This window comes from Limanda limanda, chromosome 15, assembly GCF_963576545.1.
Source record: "Limanda limanda chromosome 15, fLimLim1.1, whole genome shotgun sequence".
In the NCBI taxonomy this organism is placed as follows: domain Eukaryota; kingdom Metazoa; phylum Chordata; class Actinopteri; order Pleuronectiformes; family Pleuronectidae; genus Limanda; species Limanda limanda.
Genome location: NC_083650.1, coordinates 6,996,288 through 7,015,995, shown reverse-complemented (window position 1 = coordinate 7,015,995; position 19,708 = coordinate 6,996,288). Strand labels below are relative to the sequence as shown.

The 19,708-nt window shown below is 43.8% G+C and overlaps 3 protein-coding genes across 3 annotated transcripts; 1 reads left to right on the top strand and 2 right to left on the bottom strand.

The window, feature by feature from the left end:
• The first annotated feature begins 216 nt into the window (after positions 1 to 216).
• On the top strand, positions 217 to 9,174 carry fam149b1 (family with sequence similarity 149 member B1). Its single transcript, XM_061087246.1, has 15 exons — positions 217 to 372; positions 1,352 to 1,468; positions 1,949 to 2,093; positions 2,714 to 2,862; positions 2,979 to 3,125; positions 3,879 to 4,040; positions 4,170 to 4,351; positions 4,456 to 4,598; positions 5,742 to 5,854; positions 6,170 to 6,394; positions 7,041 to 7,164; positions 7,283 to 7,408; positions 7,612 to 7,693; positions 7,852 to 7,989; positions 8,146 to 9,174. Exons 1-15 carry the CDS (start codon positions 326 to 328, stop codon positions 8,226 to 8,228), a joined length of 1,983 nt encoding a protein of 660 aa, XP_060943229.1. The 5' UTR covers positions 217 to 325; the 3' UTR covers positions 8,229 to 9,174.
• Positions 9,175 to 9,186: 12 nt separating this feature from the next.
• Positions 9,187 to 11,760, bottom strand: dnajc9 (DnaJ (Hsp40) homolog, subfamily C, member 9). The gene is made up of 5 exons (XM_061087247.1): positions 11,345 to 11,760; positions 10,438 to 10,578; positions 9,880 to 10,134; positions 9,615 to 9,701; positions 9,187 to 9,524 (listed from the first exon to the last, which is right to left on the bottom strand). Exons 1-5 carry the CDS (start codon positions 11,516 to 11,518, stop codon positions 9,414 to 9,416), a joined length of 768 nt encoding a protein of 255 aa, XP_060943230.1. The 5' UTR covers positions 11,519 to 11,760; the 3' UTR covers positions 9,187 to 9,413.
• Positions 11,761 to 13,065: 1,305 nt separating this feature from the next.
• ndnfl (neuron-derived neurotrophic factor, like) lies at positions 13,066 to 19,111 on the bottom strand. Its single transcript, XM_061086720.1, has 3 exons — positions 18,933 to 19,111; positions 16,727 to 16,851; positions 13,066 to 14,501 (listed from the first exon to the last, which is right to left on the bottom strand). The coding sequence occupies exons 1-3, from the start codon at positions 19,109 to 19,111 to the stop codon at positions 13,066 to 13,068; spliced, it is 1,740 nt and encodes a 579-aa protein (XP_060942703.1).
• Between the last annotated feature and the right edge of the window lie 597 nt (positions 19,112 to 19,708).

The following is a 19,708-nucleotide window of genomic DNA, read 5'->3' as shown; positions in this document are numbered from 1 at the left end:
GAAGGGGACGGAAGCTAGCGATGTAAAGCGACATGACATTGACGGAGCACAGGAGATGCTAATGCAGATTAGCAACATCTACCAGGAGTTGTGTTCGTGCCTTGGTGACATTTTATCTGTTAAACGTCAGCTCGCATCTCTGCAAACGTAACTTCCTGCTCACATTAGCTGCAGCAGCGTTAGCATTAGCATCAGTAGCCTGAGCCCCGTCCAGCTTTCCCCCTGCAGCGAGATGTCAACCCGCCCTGCGAAGTGTCCCCTGGAAGCGGAGGCGACGAGGAGAGACGAGGGCTGGAGAGTCTGAACCAGGGACAGAGGAGGGAGGATGATTTCTCGGTACAACAGAAGACCCGTGTCCCACAAACTCGAGATGTGAGTAGTGAATATGAACGAGCGGCGGGTGAAGCTGAGATCAGTGGCTGACATGTTCATCACTAACACGATATCTATGATCATCACAACGCAAATTTCTATCGATAACAACATGACAAAGATTTAATCGATGCTGATCCATTGTGCAACACAAAGCTGATCTGCCTCAGATGTGTATTTAGTGTGTTTGTTATTGTCTGGTCACAATACAATGAGGTATTTTGGCTCTAATCCAGGATTTAAAAGCATCGGTTTCAGTTTTTCCCCGAAAGGCCTTGAATTTTCATTTATTTTCAAAGTGTATAAGATAGTTTGTTTAAGCCATAGACAGTTATGATGATCATGACCTACTTTTGTTCTTGACTGTATTAAAACAAGAAAAAAAGAAAACCTGACCTTTGAAGCACAATTTGCACATTATTCAGTTTATTGTGGCCTTATTAGTTCTTTTATAATTGGTCAATGAATATGTCCGGTTTCTACTGCCTGTCGAGGTAATTTTTAATGTCTTATGATGTATCAGAATTATTGTTATATACTGCTGGCAAGCACTGGGCAAAAATGTGATATAAATGTTCATAAATCCATGCACATAATGTTAGAGCTTTACTGGTATTCATTAATGTCTATCATCCTTTTAACAGTATGGCTGTGAAAAAGCTATAAAATTGTGAACTATCTGGTATTGAACATGTATTAAACCATCTTAAATTTAACTGTGTTAACCCTGCAGAGACACACTCACTTGAAAGACAGTACAAAGATAATATTTAGTTAATTAGAGTTTTACACAGACCTTCTATGGCATTAACATTTCCTTGTTTTCATACATTATTTGTATTTAAATGATAAAATGTGCAAAAAAAGACAAATACAAAATGATGATAATCAAGGACCTGACATTAAATACATAACTGATGTCCTGTTTTATCACCCTTTCACATTTCTGATGAACATTTCTGTTCCCTCTCTTGTGCAGTCGTGGGTTGTCTCGAAGCAGCCTCGACCACCACCCCCTCCCAGAGGAAGCAGACGATAACCAAACCCCCGAGCGATACCTCCATGACCTCCAGGAAGCAGTTTCCACTCACAACAGGTAACTGAGTCCTGGTTGTCCCACGGGCTGTTGTGCAGGGACACAAATCAAACTATCTATAACCACTACACACACACATTCTCTCTCCTGTATGTTTTGTCATATGACACCATGTTGTGTGGACAACTGATTCTCAAGGAACTCAATATGTGAAAGAAGACACTCAGAAGCAGGGGATTAATTGATATCACATTTCCTTCTTCAGATGTGCAATTAAAAGAATAAATAATGAGATGGGCTCAGTTACTTTAACATTTGACCTTTTTTTCCACAATGAAACCTTCCACATGATGATGTCAGCAGCCAGCGACAGTGAGATTTCCTCAACCACACAACAAGAAGAAACCTTTGTTTATTTCATGATATAGAGATTCAAGATGTTTTAATATAATTGTTAAAGTGGTTGTGGGAGTGATGGAAACAAGTTGTGATCAATGTCCACGGCATGAACCTCACAGCTCTCTTGGTCTGTCTGTGTAGCTCAGGGACGTCTGCTGCCTCAGGCCACTCTGACTGTCCCACCGTCCTCTCCGTAGACTCAAACCAGTCCTGGTCAGGTTTCCACAGCTCCACAGGCACTGGTGTTTCCACAGAAAGGAGCTCTGTCTTCTCCTGGGGCTACGATGTAAGTCTGCTCCCAAGAAAACGATCTTCACGTGAAGTGATGATGTCAGTCTGGGTCTGTCTGTCACACAAGAAACATGAGAAGAAAAGATAAAGAGATTCCACAAAATATTTAATTTACTTTACCTACCTTTTGGCAAACCAGTGAAAAAACATACAACTACATACAACCAGTCACTTAATCACATGTCTCCCCATCATCTGCCACTTCTTTGTACATGTGAGATCTGATTCCACTGGGTAATGGTTTGTTATCATTCTGTGCATTCTCACCTCAGCTGATCCGGAAAAAAAACTTTTCCAGAACTCAATGATTTATTCAGTTTGTTGTCCTCGAGCTTCTAACTCACTCCTACCACACTTCTGTCTCTCTGTCTCTCTTTTGATGCACATGCACAATCCAGGTTGACCACACACACACACACACATCTAGTAGGGCTGCAGGAACTAATTGTTATGCACATCAAGGCTTCCTATGGGATTGTAAAAAAAGAACGGCTACGTGTTCCCAGTAACTGATGAACAGACTGCAAAGCAGCAGCTCGCAGTCGTAGAGCTGCTACACGAGAACAGAGGAATGACTGGCTTCTCTTCCTGTCTCTCTGTTCTTCTGTCCCACAGGAGTTCGACAAGGCGGCGTCACGACAAGTGCTGCAAATGTTTGAGGAGATCGACAAAGAGCTGTATGAGGGGAGAGGCAGTGGTGGCGGGATACTCCAGGGGCTGCAGGATGAATGCCAGCAGTGGGCCACACGTTTCCCACATCTCCGGTATATTATCCATCGCTTCCTACCAACACTGAAGGGCAATAGAGGGAAATACATTCCTTTCTTGCACGAAAGTATAATTATTTAACTTATTTATTAATTGTATTTGTGTCACTAAGAATCCTCGGGACTCAGGTGGTGTATCCCAGTGATGAGGGCTTCCAGTGGTACGCTACTTCAGAGAAAGACATCCCCTCCAGCAGCAGCCCATCAGCAGGCAAAGAGAGCAGTGTGAAGTCACAGGAGAAAGATAAGGGTGCTACAGAGTAAGTTGTGTCTGCACTGCCATAAAGTCCAGCTACAGAACATTACCCATCATTTTCTAAACCTATAGTTATGTTTATGTCTAAAAATACAATTTGATTGTGAGTGCAAACCTCTATTTAAGGAGATACATTATCACAAAGCCTGAGAACAGCTTAAATATATTTCATTTCCTGTCACCTATTGATATTGGAAAACTCTGCCAACATAAGAAAAATAAACATCCAGAGAGTTTGTGTATGAAACAGTTTCAGCAAGTGTATGCTGCTTACATTTTTTAAAAGACATTAGTAAGAAATATTATGCTTCTCTATCTTGAGTGGCTGTTGGCTGGCTGTCCAGATGACTGGTGTTGGTGCATCAATTATGAAGGAGTCCTGGCCGACTCTGTGGTTTTGTGACCTAGATTCTGTGACTTGTTCATTAAGTTTGTGAGACCAAGTCAATGTCAGTCAGCTGTGGTATGTACATGCCAGGGCTGCCACTGGTTGTAAAAAAAGGCAGCACTACTTTGTAATGACTCAAAACGGAGATTTGTAAGATATCTTGGGGCATCAATCCTTCATTGATAGGACAGAATTTAAGTGTGAAAGCTGGAGAGAGAGCAGGGAAGATGTGCAGCAACAGGCCGAACCTGCGGCTGCTGCAGAGAACTCAAGTTAGATTCTCACTTCTTCATTAAGTATTGATTACAGCATGTGTTGGCTTGTGTCTTTATTAAAGTGCCTAATGCGATCTCTTGTCTTGGTTGAAAGGCTGAACGTGCAGGGCAGGAGAGCGGCGCTGACCTCGTCCTCCTCAGCTCAGTTGGATCTGGCTCCCTGCACCCCCACTGGCTCCAGCAGTCAGTTCAAGCCGAGGGTGATCGAAGTGGAGGGTCTGATGGAGGAATATCTGGCTTTCGATAGCAGGGACATGTGAGTTTCTCACTTCCATCGCGCTGCACAGCATTGGTCTTTTTCCAGAATCTGACTCTAAACCTCAGCTGCGGTCCATGTGTTGCCCAGTTAAGATATAATGATTTATTATAAATCTGTCTTTTACAGGGAAGACGAGTGGGAGCAGGATTATTCCGGGTCAGGGGGGAGGCATCACTGTCTACCCCCTGTCTCGCCGTACCGGTGTCGCCACCAAGCTGTTCTCGACCTGCTGTTTGATGACATGTGGCAGCAGCTGGTTGGCTGGATGAAAGAGCTCGTTCAACGCCACTGGGAATGCTGCACCTCAAGTAGATCAGAACTTTTCTTTACCCTTTAACTTGCCTTTGACTTATATACCTGTCCATCCTTGTGCACCGTGTTTCAAACGTGACTGTACGTGTGTGATTAGCAGACGATGAGAAGATTTGCGGCAACATGAGCCCCGTGCAGCAGGACTCCCTGAACCCCTTCCTGCTGCTCTCCACGCTGCCCACGCTGCTGCCCAAGCTTGGTCAGAGCAGAGTGCCCCCCCTCACAGCTGGACTGCAGTTCCAGGTTAGTGGTCTGAGAGAGGCTGACAGGTACCGGAGTTAAAGGACTGGGATCGCCAATACATTTTCATCACTGCCAGTATTCAGGAGTTCAATGCAAAAAAGTAACTCTAAAAATGTGTCTTCACTGTAACAATTGCTGCAATACATGAAAAGAAAATAACTCAGGCACAACACAAATCAAAGTTGGTACAACGTTTTAAATGCAGCATCAGTCCAGATCAGTACACAAATGACTTTAGGTCTAATCCTAATTATAAAACTGTTTTGTGCACGCTGCACTTCGTCAGCTTCCCAAACTGTTAGTGATATCTTTGCAGACTTTGGAGTCGCACATTTATATTTCACAGTTCACAGATAGTCGCCTGTTTTTCTCTCCTGCCTCTTCCGTCTTCTCAATGCATCCGGCTCATTAACTTGTCACTGTTTTCTTTCCTTCCATATTTACTCTCTGCCCTTCACCTTGCCGATGTGTTCTGGGTCTATTTACCTTTCTGTTCACTCATTTTTGTTATTTCTCTTTTGTTTTTATTTCTCCTTTTTTCTTTCCCTTCTTCTTTATCCATTTTCTCTGGTCATGCCTTTTTCCCCCCTCAAAGAACACAAAGTCAAGGGGCACAAAGCACAAGTCCAGACGGAAAACCAAAAAGCAGAAAAGACCTCCCGCTGTATGTAACCACCTCACTTGGAGCCAAAATGGCGGCTTGTTGTGTGCATTCTGCGGCTCATGTTTTTACCTCAGGAGTAAATGTGCTTGTGCTTGTTGATTAACATAAAAGCATCCCCACCGTTTATCCTTTGAATTAACTGCAACTTATTTTCAACATGAACTACATTGATTTTCTTCAGGTCGTCCTTTTTTGTCGCAATGGGAATTGTTATAAGTTGTGGGTTTTGTTGTTTTTTAAATGTTGTGAATGTATTTTGGTTGCATGATAAATAGCCATTTCTTGGAGACTACTTATATTGCACATATGGAAAAAACTAACCACATGGCAACTGGCCTTCATAAGATAAACTATTTGTATACAACCTGTCTTTCCTCCTTTTATTATGTCCCACATCTCCTGTAATTTTTTGATCTTTTTGCATTCCCCCTTCCGTCTGTGTCATTGTGTTCTCCCCCTCATCTCACACCACTGCTCAGGCTGGACGGGTTCCAGTTGGAGCAGTGGCGACCCAGCACAACCTGAACGACCTCATCGTGATCCACAGCATCCCCCTGCAGCAGAGGAACCTGGGGGCGCTGGAAAGAAACCAGTAAGGACACATTTTACTCTTCGAGCACCGGTGCCAAAACCAAACAAAAAAAGCAGAAACAATGACACAGCCAACACATAATTGTATATTCCTAAAATGTGACTTCAATCTCTGAATGGGAAGGAAAACATGCATAGCTGTCTTGTTACTGGTTTCCATGTGCAGGTGAACACATTGCATTTTGGACAAAGGCTCCATCGTGCCATGTTTCCATCCTTGATCTGAGCACCTTGTTAGGCAGAGCAAGCGGCCAGTTGGCAGCTGGGGGAGATGCACCATTCATTAGTTGTGTTCCACTGTCTCCTTCTTGCACAGGGAGGCAGAGGATCAGGCATCCCACAGATCGGGCTCCAGCGTGATCCCCTCCAACAAACCTCGCCCTCGCCGAATCCTGGAGCAGAGCTCTTCCTCGCTGTCCCGCCCGGCACAGTCAGCTCGGCGTCGAAACCCTCACCCCCGGACTCTCCTGCCGCTGGTCCCCAGTCTGAGTCAGTCCTGCACAGCGGGATCCATGGATGAGGTCATCCGTGGGACACGTCTGTGAGTCTGAGCACCACAGGAACCCGGCCAACCCCACCTAAACTCCTGCCTCACTTTTTACTCTCTGAAGACGTGCAGAGACATATCACTTTGAAAATAGACTCCCTTTCAACTAGTGCCTCATGGCTCTGTGTGGTATATTAGTGGGGGTGGGAGGTGACAGAAGTTTCCTGTGTGATACCAACCCAACAGATGAACTTGTCACGAACTGCAGGTGAAAAGATATCTGTCAAATCTGTAAAAATTCAGCAGCCACTGTATCTTCACTTCAAATGGTAAGATACAGTTAGACAGTTAGGGAATGTGTTTTTTATGTGTCAAAAGAGAAAATCAAAGACTTGGCTGTCAAAACATTTGCGTTTTTTTATTGAGGTTTCCAGGCAATTATAGGAAAACTCTCGACTTCACAAGGGAATAGTCCAGCACAAAAATCCAAATAAAAATATAACTGCTTATTTTTACTCAGCAGTTTTAAAAAAACAAGATATAAAATGATAAATACAAGCTTTAAAGATGCTGGTAGATTGATATCTTTTACCCTCAGCCTCTAGCTGTTTCCACTTGTAGCTTCTTTTTTTAGCAAAGCTAAGCTAAATCAATAAGGAATCAATTTATGATATTGAATTGACTTTCTCTTCTTCCATAGAACCACAGCCAGTGACCGGCTGTCGTCTCCATTGTTGCCTCTGAGCAGAAACACTCTCCTTCCCCCCATCAGCACCGGAGACCCAGATTCAACTCACTCAGGGCTGCAGTCCAAACCTGCACAGGTATTATACCACTTAAACATGAGTGCACTGGCAATAAATGACCCATTACTTTCTAAATGAATGCAGTAAAACGCCTGTGACCAACTTTATAAAATCAATGTATTTTCCATCGACCCAGCGTCAGAAAGGTGCATCCAGCCGCGCACACAGTGCTATAAATGACGAAGCTGGCAGTTCAATGCCGAGGGATCGTCACCACCTGTTGGACGTCTTCTCTCGCCCCAACACAACTCACACATACAGGGTAAGATCCTCCAACACATGAACAAACTATAACACTACATACAACACAACAAGGGAGGCAGTAATGAGTAAATATTGTGTTATATAAAGAATCCGCTTTGTTATTGTTAAAAGAAGTTTCTATCAGTATGATGTGCTTTGAGATGGTGTGATTAATGTTATGAATTGAAAAATCCGTATGTTTGACCCTTGGTGTTTTTACAGTCGGACACTCCATACCGTCGCTCCTTCACAGTGTTGGACAACATCGGGCAGGGGCGGACAGGCAGAGCCTCAGTGGCCACAGGTATAAATCCCACTTAAATATTTTCATACAAAATGCTGCTGGAACAGGGATGTGATTCACCGCAGCAGGTTCGCAGCCTTGTCAATATGTATGACCTGGGTAAGACAGAGTTTGTGGTATGTCCCTTATGAATTTATAAAATGTTTTCATTCCAATAGATTCTCTTGGAATTGGCGTAACCGGAGTCAGTCTTGGCATCAGCAGCTCCTCTTTCCTGGACTCGTTTTCCCACCATCACATGGGGCACTCGCCCATCAAAGACGAAGAGGAGCCAGACCCACAAGCCCCTGTCCCAGGTCAGTAGATATAAAGCTGCTGATGGCCCTTGGATAAACTATGGATGTGAAAGGTCGCAGCTGCCGCTTTTCATGTCAGATTTACCTACTGGAAAACATTTGGCGCTCAGGATGTTAATTAACTAGAGTTTTTTCCTTTTATCCTTTCCTCCACAGCGCCACTGGTGCCTTTGTCAGTCCCACCTCGGTCTTACACCCGGGGAGGCGTCTCATCCAGAGCCAGCAGACACGGCTTGTAGTTTGCCTCCGACCTCCGGAACCTTCAGCCATTCATCTTTATACAGCACAACAGAGACACACTATACAGCATCTGTGCCCACTAAACATGTTTATGTCTCACTGAAGTAGCATATTTTTTTTTCATAGTATGCTGCTTTGGTGAGGTTTTTGTCAGAGGACTATTTTTGTATTTCAGAAATCATCTTATTTGGCTGCCAAACGCAAATGACTCCACAGTAACTCCATCTTCACGTACAGCACTCGAGCTGTACGTGCAGACATTCGTACAATGTGATTGTGTATATACATCTAATTATATGTGAATGTACTGTATATTATCCTCTGCAGTGTGTTGTTGTACTGGTACGTGACTATGCAGGGAATAACACATCCATCAGAACAGGGACAGAGGGATTAAAGAAAAAAAGCACTTTTTGCCTCTCTGATGCAACATCAGAGAGTTTGGTACCGTGTCTTTTATAAGGACATCATTTTCATTCAACTTGTTACAAAAACAAAAAATATATGGACCCAAAGCCTCGTTGCATTTGGTTGCACACAGGAACGAACAAAAAAGAAGCCACCGTGAAAGTTTTCGGTTTGCCTTTCACTCCATTACAGCTCAACTCTGATCACAGAGCAGAAGGAATGTGCTGGAGTGAAAAGCACGTCCCAGCTTCACCTCAAGATAATGTAGGAATACAAGTTGCAGCAAACGGTTTGTAAATAACTAAGAGAATGAAATCATGTCTGTTCAAAACACTATGTGATGTATGTGTCTTTATCTCCTGATTAAAGCCAAGTGGGGTGTTTTGTCAGACAACATCAGGGCTACTGCACAAATGGTAGTTTTCATTATTATTATGATTATAATATATTCGACAGCCATGATACAAAGGTGACAAAGCTTGAAAAACAATGTTTTTCTTCAGTATGTTTATCTCCATTTTGTACAAAACAATAAAAGCTCTGTACAAGTTATTTATATAAATATGAACTTTATTTGTGTTTATGAAGATTGAAAGCAAAATACAAACATGACAAGAAATAAAAAAAGGATTTACATTTTGATGAACGCTGCACAGAACATTCTTATCAGGAGGAGTACAGGAGGGAGCAGTGAGGAAGCAGATTGGCAACATGATCCAAAAAGATGTTTCTGAACACTGAGAATTAATCTGCTAAAACCAGAGCTTGTGTGCTTTTCACTTTTTCCCTCTCCCTCCTCTTGGAGATTTCCCACTTTTTTTCGAGTACTTTGCCTCCAGGTCAGACAGGAAACTGTTGAAATTCGTTTCTCTGGACTTCTGTTTTTGCTGCAAAATAAAACACAAGGAGAAGGTTACAGAGAGAAAAAATCCTCCAAAAAGATGAATTACCTATATGTGTGTGTGTGCAGTCGTTACCTTGAGCATCATCACAAGACTATCGTCCTCATTACCGAGCCCCAACTCTTTCTGCGCTTCCTCTGCTTCTTCTCGCTCTCTGTCAGACTGGAAGGACAAATGTAGTCACTGAGACTCTATAAGATACCAGAGCCTAGTGTGTATCAAATGAATATATCTTACTGAAAATCAATGGAAAAAGGGTTAATTTTTTACATTAAAATATCTTATAAATATCTGAGCTGTGTGGATATTGTGGCTTTCACACACGCATCACATTTCTCACCCTCTTCCTACGCGCCCTCTTCTTCTTGACACTCTCCTGAGTGAACGCTGGGAACGCTGGGATCTCTTCCTTCTCGATGGCCGCCTGGATGATGCTGCAGAGCCTGGGCTCGTCTTCCTGGGAGCAGCACAGAGCCGAGGCCATGATGGAGTTCATCTCTCCCTCGTGCTGCACGTACAGCTTGATCAAGTCCTGCCGCTCCTCGTCCGAGCCCTTATATTTCTTCTCGAATTCAAGGATGTCATTCACTGTGATCTGGGGGAATGGATGCAGAGGCTGAGCTGGTTGTCAAGGGAAATTAAAAACCCTATAAAATGCTGTTAGTATGCTGTTTCATGACTCTGTAACACAAGGTTTACATTAATCCACAATTATCCCCGAGTACAATTCACATGGCAGTGCCACATTAACCTTGAACACCATTAATCTATATCATGCAACATAAAATTCCTGGAATACGAGTGACTCGCTCCAGGCTTCACATACGAGACAAAGCGATGTGCGTGACTCACTGTTGAGTCATGTTAATTAAACAGACCCCCTGCTGGGCTGCAGTACCTTAGGGAAGAGCACTCTCCAGTAGTCCTCCCAGCAGCGGTCTTCACTCAGGACGTCAGACTCCTCGTCCACCAGCCCCTGCTCATCGTACACAGCCCTCTGCTCCTTATCGCTCAGCACAGCGTACAGCTGCCCCAGCACCTGAGGGAGGAGACAATCAGGACAGATCCACACACATCTGCAAACATCACTGATAAACTGAGGGCCTGTGTCACTGTCATCTGTTACAGAGCCACAGAGTGCATGTTAGGTCAATGGGACAATAAACTCTGAAGTAATAATGTGCTGCGACAGTGATGAGACATTTAGGGTCGATGTATCATCTCTTCAAACTCCACAAATGAAGACTCTGTGGTGGATAGTAGCGAAGTACATTTACTCAAGTACTGGGCTCTGGGACAAGTTTAAAGAACCTGCACCTGAGTATTTCTTACTTTACACTACTTTACATCACTATATTTCAAATGGTAAGTACTACACTTTTCAATGACACATCAATCCCTAGGAATAGTTACTTATTAAATGTCCCAATACTTCTGGCATGTGACTCCCCTCAAATGTCCTTATACTACTTATACACAAATTTATATAATTGTTTAAGTGAAATTACTATCAAAGGCCCAAAGCGTCATCATCACGAGAACAGACAGAGAAAAGGAGAGAAGAATAAAAGATGGCTGCTTATTGTATATTATCCCATCACTACACAGATTTACCCAGTGACCCTTAGCAGGGACCAGACCCTAAGGATATATGTTATACTAGTGAGTACCATAAGCAGTATTAATACTAGTTGCAGCTTTGGTGCTGATAATACTCAGGTATTCCAGGTTTTGTTTCGCAGGACCTGTACTTGTAATGTAGTATTTTAAACACTGGGTACACACTCTACCCAGTAGGCGTGTACCTGGAACTTCTCGGTGGCCTGCGGGTCCTCGGGGGCTCGGTCCGGGTGAACCTGCAGCGACACTTTGTAGTAGCTCCTTCGGATATCGGCCTCGCTCGCCTCCTTGTCGGAGCCCAGCACCTCGTACAGGCTGGAGGTGTGGAACAGCTCCAGGCACCGCTCGAGTAAACCCATCCTGGACCCGCACGTTAACCGGAGATTCTCCCGGTGGATGGACGGTTATTTCCCGGGCTGCTACACGAGGGACCACCGCTGGATTCAGGGAACTTCTTCTTCTGCTTCTATTTCTTCTTCTTCTGCTTCTATTTCTTCTTCTTCTGCTCCTGTTTCCTCTTCTTCTGCTCCTGTTTCTTCTCCTTCTTCGGCGATGAGCTGCTCTTGTTTTGTTTCTGTCTTTGTTAATTTGGCGCGTCGGCCTGTCATGCACTTCCGTACGTGCGCAGACGTGCTGACGTCACACAGAATACAGTCTTCCTATTGGTTCCCGTCAATTTCGTCAGACTAAAAAGGCGTTATTGTTGCGGAGTCGTATCATATATTTAATATAATAAAATGTTTGATTTTATTTGACGTAGTTGTCCATTCATCCTTTGATAATCATTATAACTCTTATTATGATATTTTTTCATTTGTTTTAAAAAGGTTCAAACTTTTGATATATAATATATTTCTTATACTGTATTTATCATTATTTATAATTATTTAATATAGTTTATATTGAGATTATTATATGCGTTACACATTTCCTTGGCTGTTTTTTTGAAAATGTCTTTATTTTTCATTTATTTAATAAACAGTGTTAAATATTATTTAATAAAAGCTACAAACTTCTAATAAAACATCCATGCTTCTCCTATACTGCAAATCAACGTTAATCTTTCCGATACAGCTCCAGCCATCTTACCAAAAATGTTGAGTCCACATCGAAGTTAACTGTCACTAACTAGAACTGCATAAGAAATCTGGAAACAGTTTTGTTGCAAGAAAATCAAAAGTGACAGTCCAGAGAGTTTATGTACGTGCATCACAGTCAGGAACGTACAGACACCGTAGTATTTATTGGTGCGTTTGAAGCAGCACAAGAATACATCAAAGACAATGAGGCAAGTCTACTAAGTATTTTTTCACTGCTTCATGCGAAAGCAGAACACAACGACACACACTGACTTTGAACTAAGCATCTGTAGATTGCACCCATCTGCGTTTATAAGCCTGTACATTATGCAGCACTGGAGATATACACTGCAACCCACCCACCCCCCCACCACCACCCCCCGTCTCAGATGTTATCCAATTATTGCCCCATCTGTTTCTGTTGCATATTTGGCACGGCCTCTGTTGTTGTTTTTGTATCGACTTCCTGTCATCACAGACCTCATCTGTCCTTTGTACTCCGACACAGAATAAGCACTTGGACGACTGGCACATCATCGTCGTCGTCAACAACGGATAACAAATTGACAAAATGCACGAGAGTCGTATTGTAAATGTTATGAACTTTTTGCTGGTGTGCAGATCCTCCTCATATGCGTTGCGTCCACTCACATGGAGAGTGGCGTTTCCATACGACCATTGTTCCTCCAGGGAAGATTTCCTTGTTATGGTAACAGTCTCTCCACAACAGTCAAATGGCTTCGGTATCATGGTCAACATGTCCATGGCATTTCCCTCCCCCCCCCAACACTGGGACAGTCTAAAAACCTCCTGCAGGGGGCGGCAGCTCAGCACTCCTTCCTGGTCTTCACCATCTTGCTGGCGTACTTGATAGGGATCCCCCAGCGTCTCATTAGATAGACATCAAACACATAGGCCATCCCTTGCTCCAGGCCCCCGATCACAGCCGTAGTCACGGCCCGCCGAGGATTCAACTCCTGGAAATACTTGCAGAGAACCCTCTCGGTGTCGGAGCGGGACTCTGGCCCCAGACAGGGAGCAGTTAAAGCTGAAGCCCCCCCGACCTCAGCGTCACTGCTTCCCAGCTTCCGGCGGTACACGCAGTACAGGCTTCTTTCCTCGGTGCCCATCCAGGCCAGCGTGACACTGTTGCAACCACGCAACCGGTTGAAGGATTTGATCTGCAGGGTGGAGGGTAGAGACGGGACCCCTTTGCGGTGGTACGCTGAGGAGGTCTGCATCTTCACCGAAGCCATCAGACCTCCTGGCAGAGCGAGATCTGTAGAAGAAGAACTGCTCGGGGTTCCTTCTCTCTTTAAGTTGATGAGGTACGTGGGACTTCCCTGCAGCCAAATGTGCACCAACTCTCCCCCCACACCCTGGGAGGTCAAAACCTGACCTTTACTGGACACGGTGACCTTGACCTTCTCGCCAACACCGCAGCTCTGCAGCGTCAGGAGACCGCTCTGTTGCCAGCCACGAGGACGGAAGCTGAAGAACTGCTCTGAGTTAGAGCCTCGGTTGGGAAAGGTCACCCACCTCAGCTCCCCCTCTCTCAGCGTGGTGATGGTTGGCCGAGCCTCCTCGTGCGTCCGAGCGGACGTCCCCTTGTACGCCATGCTGGTGCCGTTCAGCCGGTCCAGCACAAAGACGTCAAAGTAGTACTGGGTTTCAGGCAGGAGCTCGGAGACCGTGCACACACTCTCTGTGCCCTGACACACACACTGGAGGTCAGGGAACTCGTCAGACGTTGGACTCTGGGGTTCGGGATCCGTGTCCCACTGCTGCCACCACCACTCTTTCAGAATCGGCCACGCTGTCACTCTCCTCTTCTTCACCTTCTTGTCCTGTTTCTGCTCTTTCTCCTTCCTCCTGCTCTCACCGGCCGCACACATGCTGGGGTAGTTCTGCTCAGAGTTGACGAGGACACAGTAATCATAACTCTTCTGGGTTTGGGGCAGGCCGGTTATGGAGGCACTGGGCGCCCAGCTGAGGGTGACGCTGGTCATGCCGACACCCAACGTGTGGACTTGAGGGTCGGCCGGGAGCAGAGGGAAGGTCCCTGAGGGCCCCAGGCCTTCGTGGAGGGAAACTGTGGCTCTGGTGTTGTGCTGTTTGGAGCGCAGCCTCAGGATGTAGATGGAAGCCTGGGCATTGGAAGGTCCTCTGTAGGTGTCCACCGCATTGCCAGTGAAGCTGTGGAGCTTCTCCTCAGAGCCAGGACCTCGCCACCACACCTCGGGCGTGCTCTTCTTGCTGCTCCCTGTGAGGGCAGAAAAATGTATCCATCAAAATCCCACAACTTAAAAACATGTTGATCTCAGACTTATGAGACTTGGACTTATGAGACAGTGTTGAATGATGTAAGTTCAAAGATAAAGATGTAGAAGGAGGATTTTATTCAGGAAGAATGATTGCACGTTGATTTGAAAGATTTGTAACAAGTTGATTAACAATTTACTTTCTAGGAAATTTCTTAAAATCAGACACAAATTACTATTCATAACAGAATACTTTAAAATTTCTTAAAATATATCTAAAGAGGATCTTTAATAATATAACAAAGGAACACCAGACTCCTAATTTTTTTTATAACTTTTTTGCTGAGAGTTAGAGTAGAGTAGTGTGACAACACACTTATGTTTCTGTGCTAAACGTTTGTGGAAAATAATCGTTTTTTCACTTTGGCCTGAGCCATGCTCGTGGTCCCCCCCCCCCAGCTTTCAGTCTATAGGTCAACAATGCTGATTGCCCACTGACCCAAGCTTTGCATTCATTCACACACAAATAAATTCCCCTTGTGTCTGAATAGACTTTGGGAATCCTGACGTGCACAAGAGATCATATTTCCTATGTTTTAAATGGTGGGATGAGCAAGTTTTAATCAACGCAAAGTGAGCAGCAATATCCTCGAGTATAACTACACCGATTTAAGCTTCATCAGTAGAAGGTTACTGCCCAAAAATATTTGAACAACATGATCATCATAGCAATGATGGACTAATGTGAATAAGAATCATGCATGCACACACTGGTTGCACGACACACACGACACACAATTGTGAGTACCTAACAAAAGTACAAACTACCAAGCACACCAAAACCTTAAATACATAAAATGTCAATTGCCACTTGTTCCCAGTATTTTCATTCAAACCCAAAGTGTTTTCATTTTGAAGTGACCACTCTTCACCTGAATGACGCAATGGCAAACAAACAAACAAACAAACAGGCGCTGATCCGTCGCCCCCCCGTCTCCACCGCTCCTCTCTCCTCCAGATGAGGAGTCGCTCCTCAAATGAGACCAAACGTTACAGAATCAAAGTGAATAATTCAGGCTGGTGATGGGGACCCACAAGCTCAGGGTCTGAATGATTCATGTCTCATTTTATAACTTCATCATGTTATTTCACTATGTAGAGGAGCTTGTTTAGTTAACCTGGAAAAGTCCTAGTTAAAAACTTTGAGATACATTTTTCTTACCCTGAAATCTGCACCTTTTACTTTAGACATCTGATTTACTCTATTCCCCCGCAGAGTTGACAGCCATCTTAGTTTTATGTGTGTGTGTTTTATGAGATTTTAAAATCCAAATCCTCATGGAACATTTATGACAATGTGACAACCAGATATGATAAGAATCACCGCCTGTGTCCTCGTTAAAGATAGTGGGTGGTATTTAAAAAATGTATAACTTCTCTCCCTGCATTGAATTTAAATAATTGGGTACAACGTGAAGATGATAAGAAAGACACAGCTAAATAAGAAATGTGATAAAGAAATTTAGAAACAGTTTTTTCTGAAAACACACAAGCTTGAGTTTGATCATTAGGGTGAGTTACTCAGTGATAAAGCAGCAGTGGTGTCCATCAAAAAACAATTAAAGACAAACTAATAGTGTTAAACCGATCAGAACAGTTTTTTGTCTGCTAATAGTTCTACCCTCATCATTTATTTACTGGCGGAGTCGGTTCAGCAGTTGGGGGGGGGAGCTGCCAGTACACACACTTGACCAACCACGAGTCAGTCTCAGCTGTCAATCATAACCTTTCTAGCATCAAACAACTGATTAAAATCAAACTTCCTGGAAACAATCCAACATCTAAGATCTTCCTAAAACGACAGAAACCATCTAGAAGAAAAACATATTTAACGTGAAACTTAGCCGTTTAGTTTGGCTCATGTCCAATCTGCTAACACGGAGGAGGCAGGATTTATGGCCTATACTGCAGCCAGCCACCAGGAGGCAATTGAGCTGCGGTAGCTTCACTTTAGATACAGGCTATGGTCTGACATGACCTTTGTGACAGAGTTGTAGTATAATAAAGTTTTTCCATAAAACTTTAGTGTTTCACCGTTAAGTCAGATTAGTGTGTTTTCCCTCCTTTCAATCCCTGTCTGTGATTTAGTGATGATAATGTCTAATTGATTGTCTCAGTCAGGTGATCTTCAGGATGAAGTGTGTGTCTGAAGGTGTCGTCCACTCACACTGCAGGCTCTTGAGCGGCTTGTCCTTCAGGGTGCGGGCGGCCAGGCTCCACTCGATGGGCCGGTCACAGGGGCTGACGGTCAGCGCCATCGCCTGGTTCTTCTTCTTCAGCGTGAAGTACAGCCTGCGGAGAAACACCAGGAGATAACAGGGAGAAGTCATTCGATTCAGCACGGGGGAATGTCAAAGAGATAACATCCTGTCTCCATTCAGCTGCGAGCTGATGGATGAGCAGATATCTTCCCGTGCACACTGTGAAACATCCTTTCTTTTTGTGGGACGATGCTGCAGATACCGTGGGCCGGTGGTAATTTTCCTCCCTCACGCTTGGCAATTTCAACGTTTGCAGCTGTTTCAAACATTTGCCAAACGCCGTCTTTCCATTTGCCTGCATGCTGATTAGTCGTGTGATAGCAGATCATGGGAGTTAGAGGATAAGGCTGCATTGACTGTTTCTGATGCATATCTGCCTGTTTGTCTGCCTATCTGGGATCGTGCTTGGCATATTAACCAGTGATTGGATTCAACTAATCACTGTTCTTTTAAATCAATATGAAGACGTTTGCAGCCATAGAGATGCCAGAATAGAAGATAATTGTCCTTCATGAAAATGAACATGGTCCATGGTTATTTGTTAATAAATATTTGTTCTCCTTCCACACAAACACCATTATTCATGATGGTGTGCAGATGGCGTTTGTTTCCAAACAGATGTGCGACACTGTCATTGTCAAGGGCGCATTTGTGGCTTATTTAATAGAGTGATTAATTTCTGATTCAGTGTCTTCCCCTCTATTATTTGCCGTGTGGTTCTGCATGACTGCACTGGTGGACAGACTGCAGCACACAGGGAGATGCATTTCGCAATTTTCGGCTCCCAGTTTGGGAGAGCAGGCACTGGCACTGGTGTGGAGGGCTCCGGCCAAATGGGCTCCACTTCCTGTCACTGGCTCTACAGTGGTGCTGGAGTCAGCCAGTGTCTCTGAAAGGCTGGTTGCTGGTTCTTGCAAGAGCAGATCTCAGGATTTATTCAGAGGTCTTCAATGAACAAATGGGGAAACATCTTTGCCTTTTTTCCTGCGCTTCATTGGAGAGTTAAAAAACTTCTTTGGCACAAGAATTCAGTTTGTTTCAAAAGCAAAACAAACTTGCTTCATGAATCATCTGCTTTCTGGGATGATTTTCTGATTTCCCTGGTTTTACATCACTGCTGGTTAAACACAGTTGAATTTTGGGGGCAGTGATTGTACAGAGCATTGATTTAAAGATCGTCATTGTGACAGTCTTTCTCCCACATGTCTGAGATATGAGCTCAAGTCCCATGTCATACCTCATGTGTGTATTTAGATGGAATTGAATCTGGATGGTATTATAAACCGGTAATTAGATACAAGTGGATACTGTTATGATATTGTTCTCATGCAAGATACAGATGGACCCTGTCTTTTCTTGGTTTTAGTATTTGTTTTTAACCACCACCGGAATTGTTAGAAGTCGGACATTTTAACCATTTATCCTTTACTTCTTATTAATTATTTTGCCATCTCTGCAAGTTTGTCAAATTATTTTTATCAATCACAGCTTGTGACATAAAGTAACTAAGTACATTTACTCAGGGGCTGTACTCAAATATAATGTCATTCTACTCAAGTACATTTAAGAAGCAAATATCTTAGTTATTTTGAATATTCAAATCATTAACTAAGATTATAACCAACAACAATTCAAGTATTGAGTATTAATATAGGTTAATATAAGAAAACATTTAAACTATTAATATCAAAATTCATATATCAAGTATATAAAGTAGTATATAAAGTCATTCTATATTTACCAGCAGCAACATTTAAGTGTTTAACACACATATCCAAATGAGAAATGGATCAACTTGCAAAATGAACATTTACTCTCTGTACATATACTGTTTTGTATTTGTTGATGCCATTTGTTCTTGAATGCAAATGAATGTGTAACTTTTACTCGTAACAGAGTATTTCCACAATGTGGTACTGCTACATGTTGTGTTTTTTTTCTTACAGATTTTTCCAAACTTATCTTCTTCTCAATTAATGAATAGATCACTTGAGAAAATAACCAACAGATTAATTAACATAAACACAAGTTGCTTCTCTAATGGCAGCAAGCAGCCAGGCGACCACACAAATGCACCTCTGCCTCACGCTGCTTCATCGTGTCTGTAAATACCTGCGAGTTCGTCCTTTGGGGAGAGGGATGGAGGTGAGCTTTCCCTCTTGTAACCATGTGGTGGGGCGAAGTGGTACCTCGTTCTCAGGGGCCAGAGCTGCGTGCACCTGGGGCCACGACGAGCCACAGAGCAGAGCCAACGCTGCAGCGACACACCAGGACACGGACATCAGTGCCATCACGGCTTCTTCTGGATTTCTGTTTCTTTCACGCTTTGACTTTCCCTTTAGTCGCCAGGTGTTGGACGTCTCCCAAGCTCTGTGAACGAAAAAGTCAAGAACATCAATCAGAGCGCAACCACACACACACACACACACACACACATGCAGGCAGACACAGTAATGAACTCCAACACTTAGTTTAATTCCTACATCCACACAGACACTGAGGAGCTGCAGCGGCTGATGATTCACTGATATGAGGAAACATCCGTTTCTTATTCAGACAGAATTATTCATGCCATGCTATATTACTCTGAAAAGTGGTGCGATGGGTGATTTTCTTTCCACAGTCAGTGTCAAGCTGCGCTGCACAGACACACACACACACACACACACACACACACACACACACACACACACACACACACACACACACACACACACACACACACACACACACACACACACACACACACACACACACACACACACACACACACACACACACACACACATGCCCCAAAGTGTGAAGCGGGTTGCTAATATCACTCTGAAGTCGACGTCTTTACATCTACGTGCCTATATTTAGCCGGCGAGTTCAAATGGGCCTGTTCT

What these genes read in the sequence shown, in the direction of transcription:
- ndnfl (XM_061086720.1), bottom strand. Translation starts at nt 19,111, where the DNA reads ATGGCACTGATGTCCGTGTCCTGGTGTGTCGCTGCAGCGTTGGCTCTG. An exon ending in CCCAAAGGACGAACTCGCAG is followed by an intron (nt 16,852 to 18,932) that starts GTATTTACAGAC and finishes GTTTCTCCGCAG; the next exon opens with GCTGTACTTCACGCTGAAGA. An exon ending in GCCGCTCAAGAGCCTGCAGT is followed by an intron (nt 14,502 to 16,726) that starts GTGAGTGGACGA and finishes CTGCCCTCACAG; the next exon opens with GGAGCAGCAAGAAGAGCACG.
- fam149b1 (XM_061087246.1), top strand. Translation starts at nt 326, where the DNA reads ATGATTTCTCGGTACAACAGAAGACCCGTGTCCCACAAACTCGAGAT. An exon ending in GTGTCCCACAAACTCGAGAT is followed by an intron (nt 373 to 1,351) that starts GTGAGTAGTGAA and finishes TCTCTTGTGCAG; the next exon opens with TCGTGGGTTGTCTCGAAGCA. An exon ending in CCCACAAGCCCCTGTCCCAG is followed by an intron (nt 7,990 to 8,145) that starts GTCAGTAGATAT and finishes TTTCCTCCACAG; the next exon opens with CGCCACTGGTGCCTTTGTCA.
- dnajc9 (XM_061087247.1), bottom strand. Translation starts at nt 11,518, where the DNA reads ATGGGTTTACTCGAGCGGTGCCTGGAGCTGTTCCACACCTCCAGCCTG. An exon ending in AGGCCACCGAGAAGTTCCAG is followed by an intron (nt 10,579 to 11,344) that starts GTACACGCCTAC and finishes CTCCTCCCTCAG; the next exon opens with GTGCTGGGGCAGCTGTACGC. An exon ending in GTCTTGTGATGATGCTCAAG is followed by an intron (nt 9,525 to 9,614) that starts GTAACGACTGCA and finishes TTTATTTTGCAG; the next exon opens with CAAAAACAGAAGTCCAGAGA.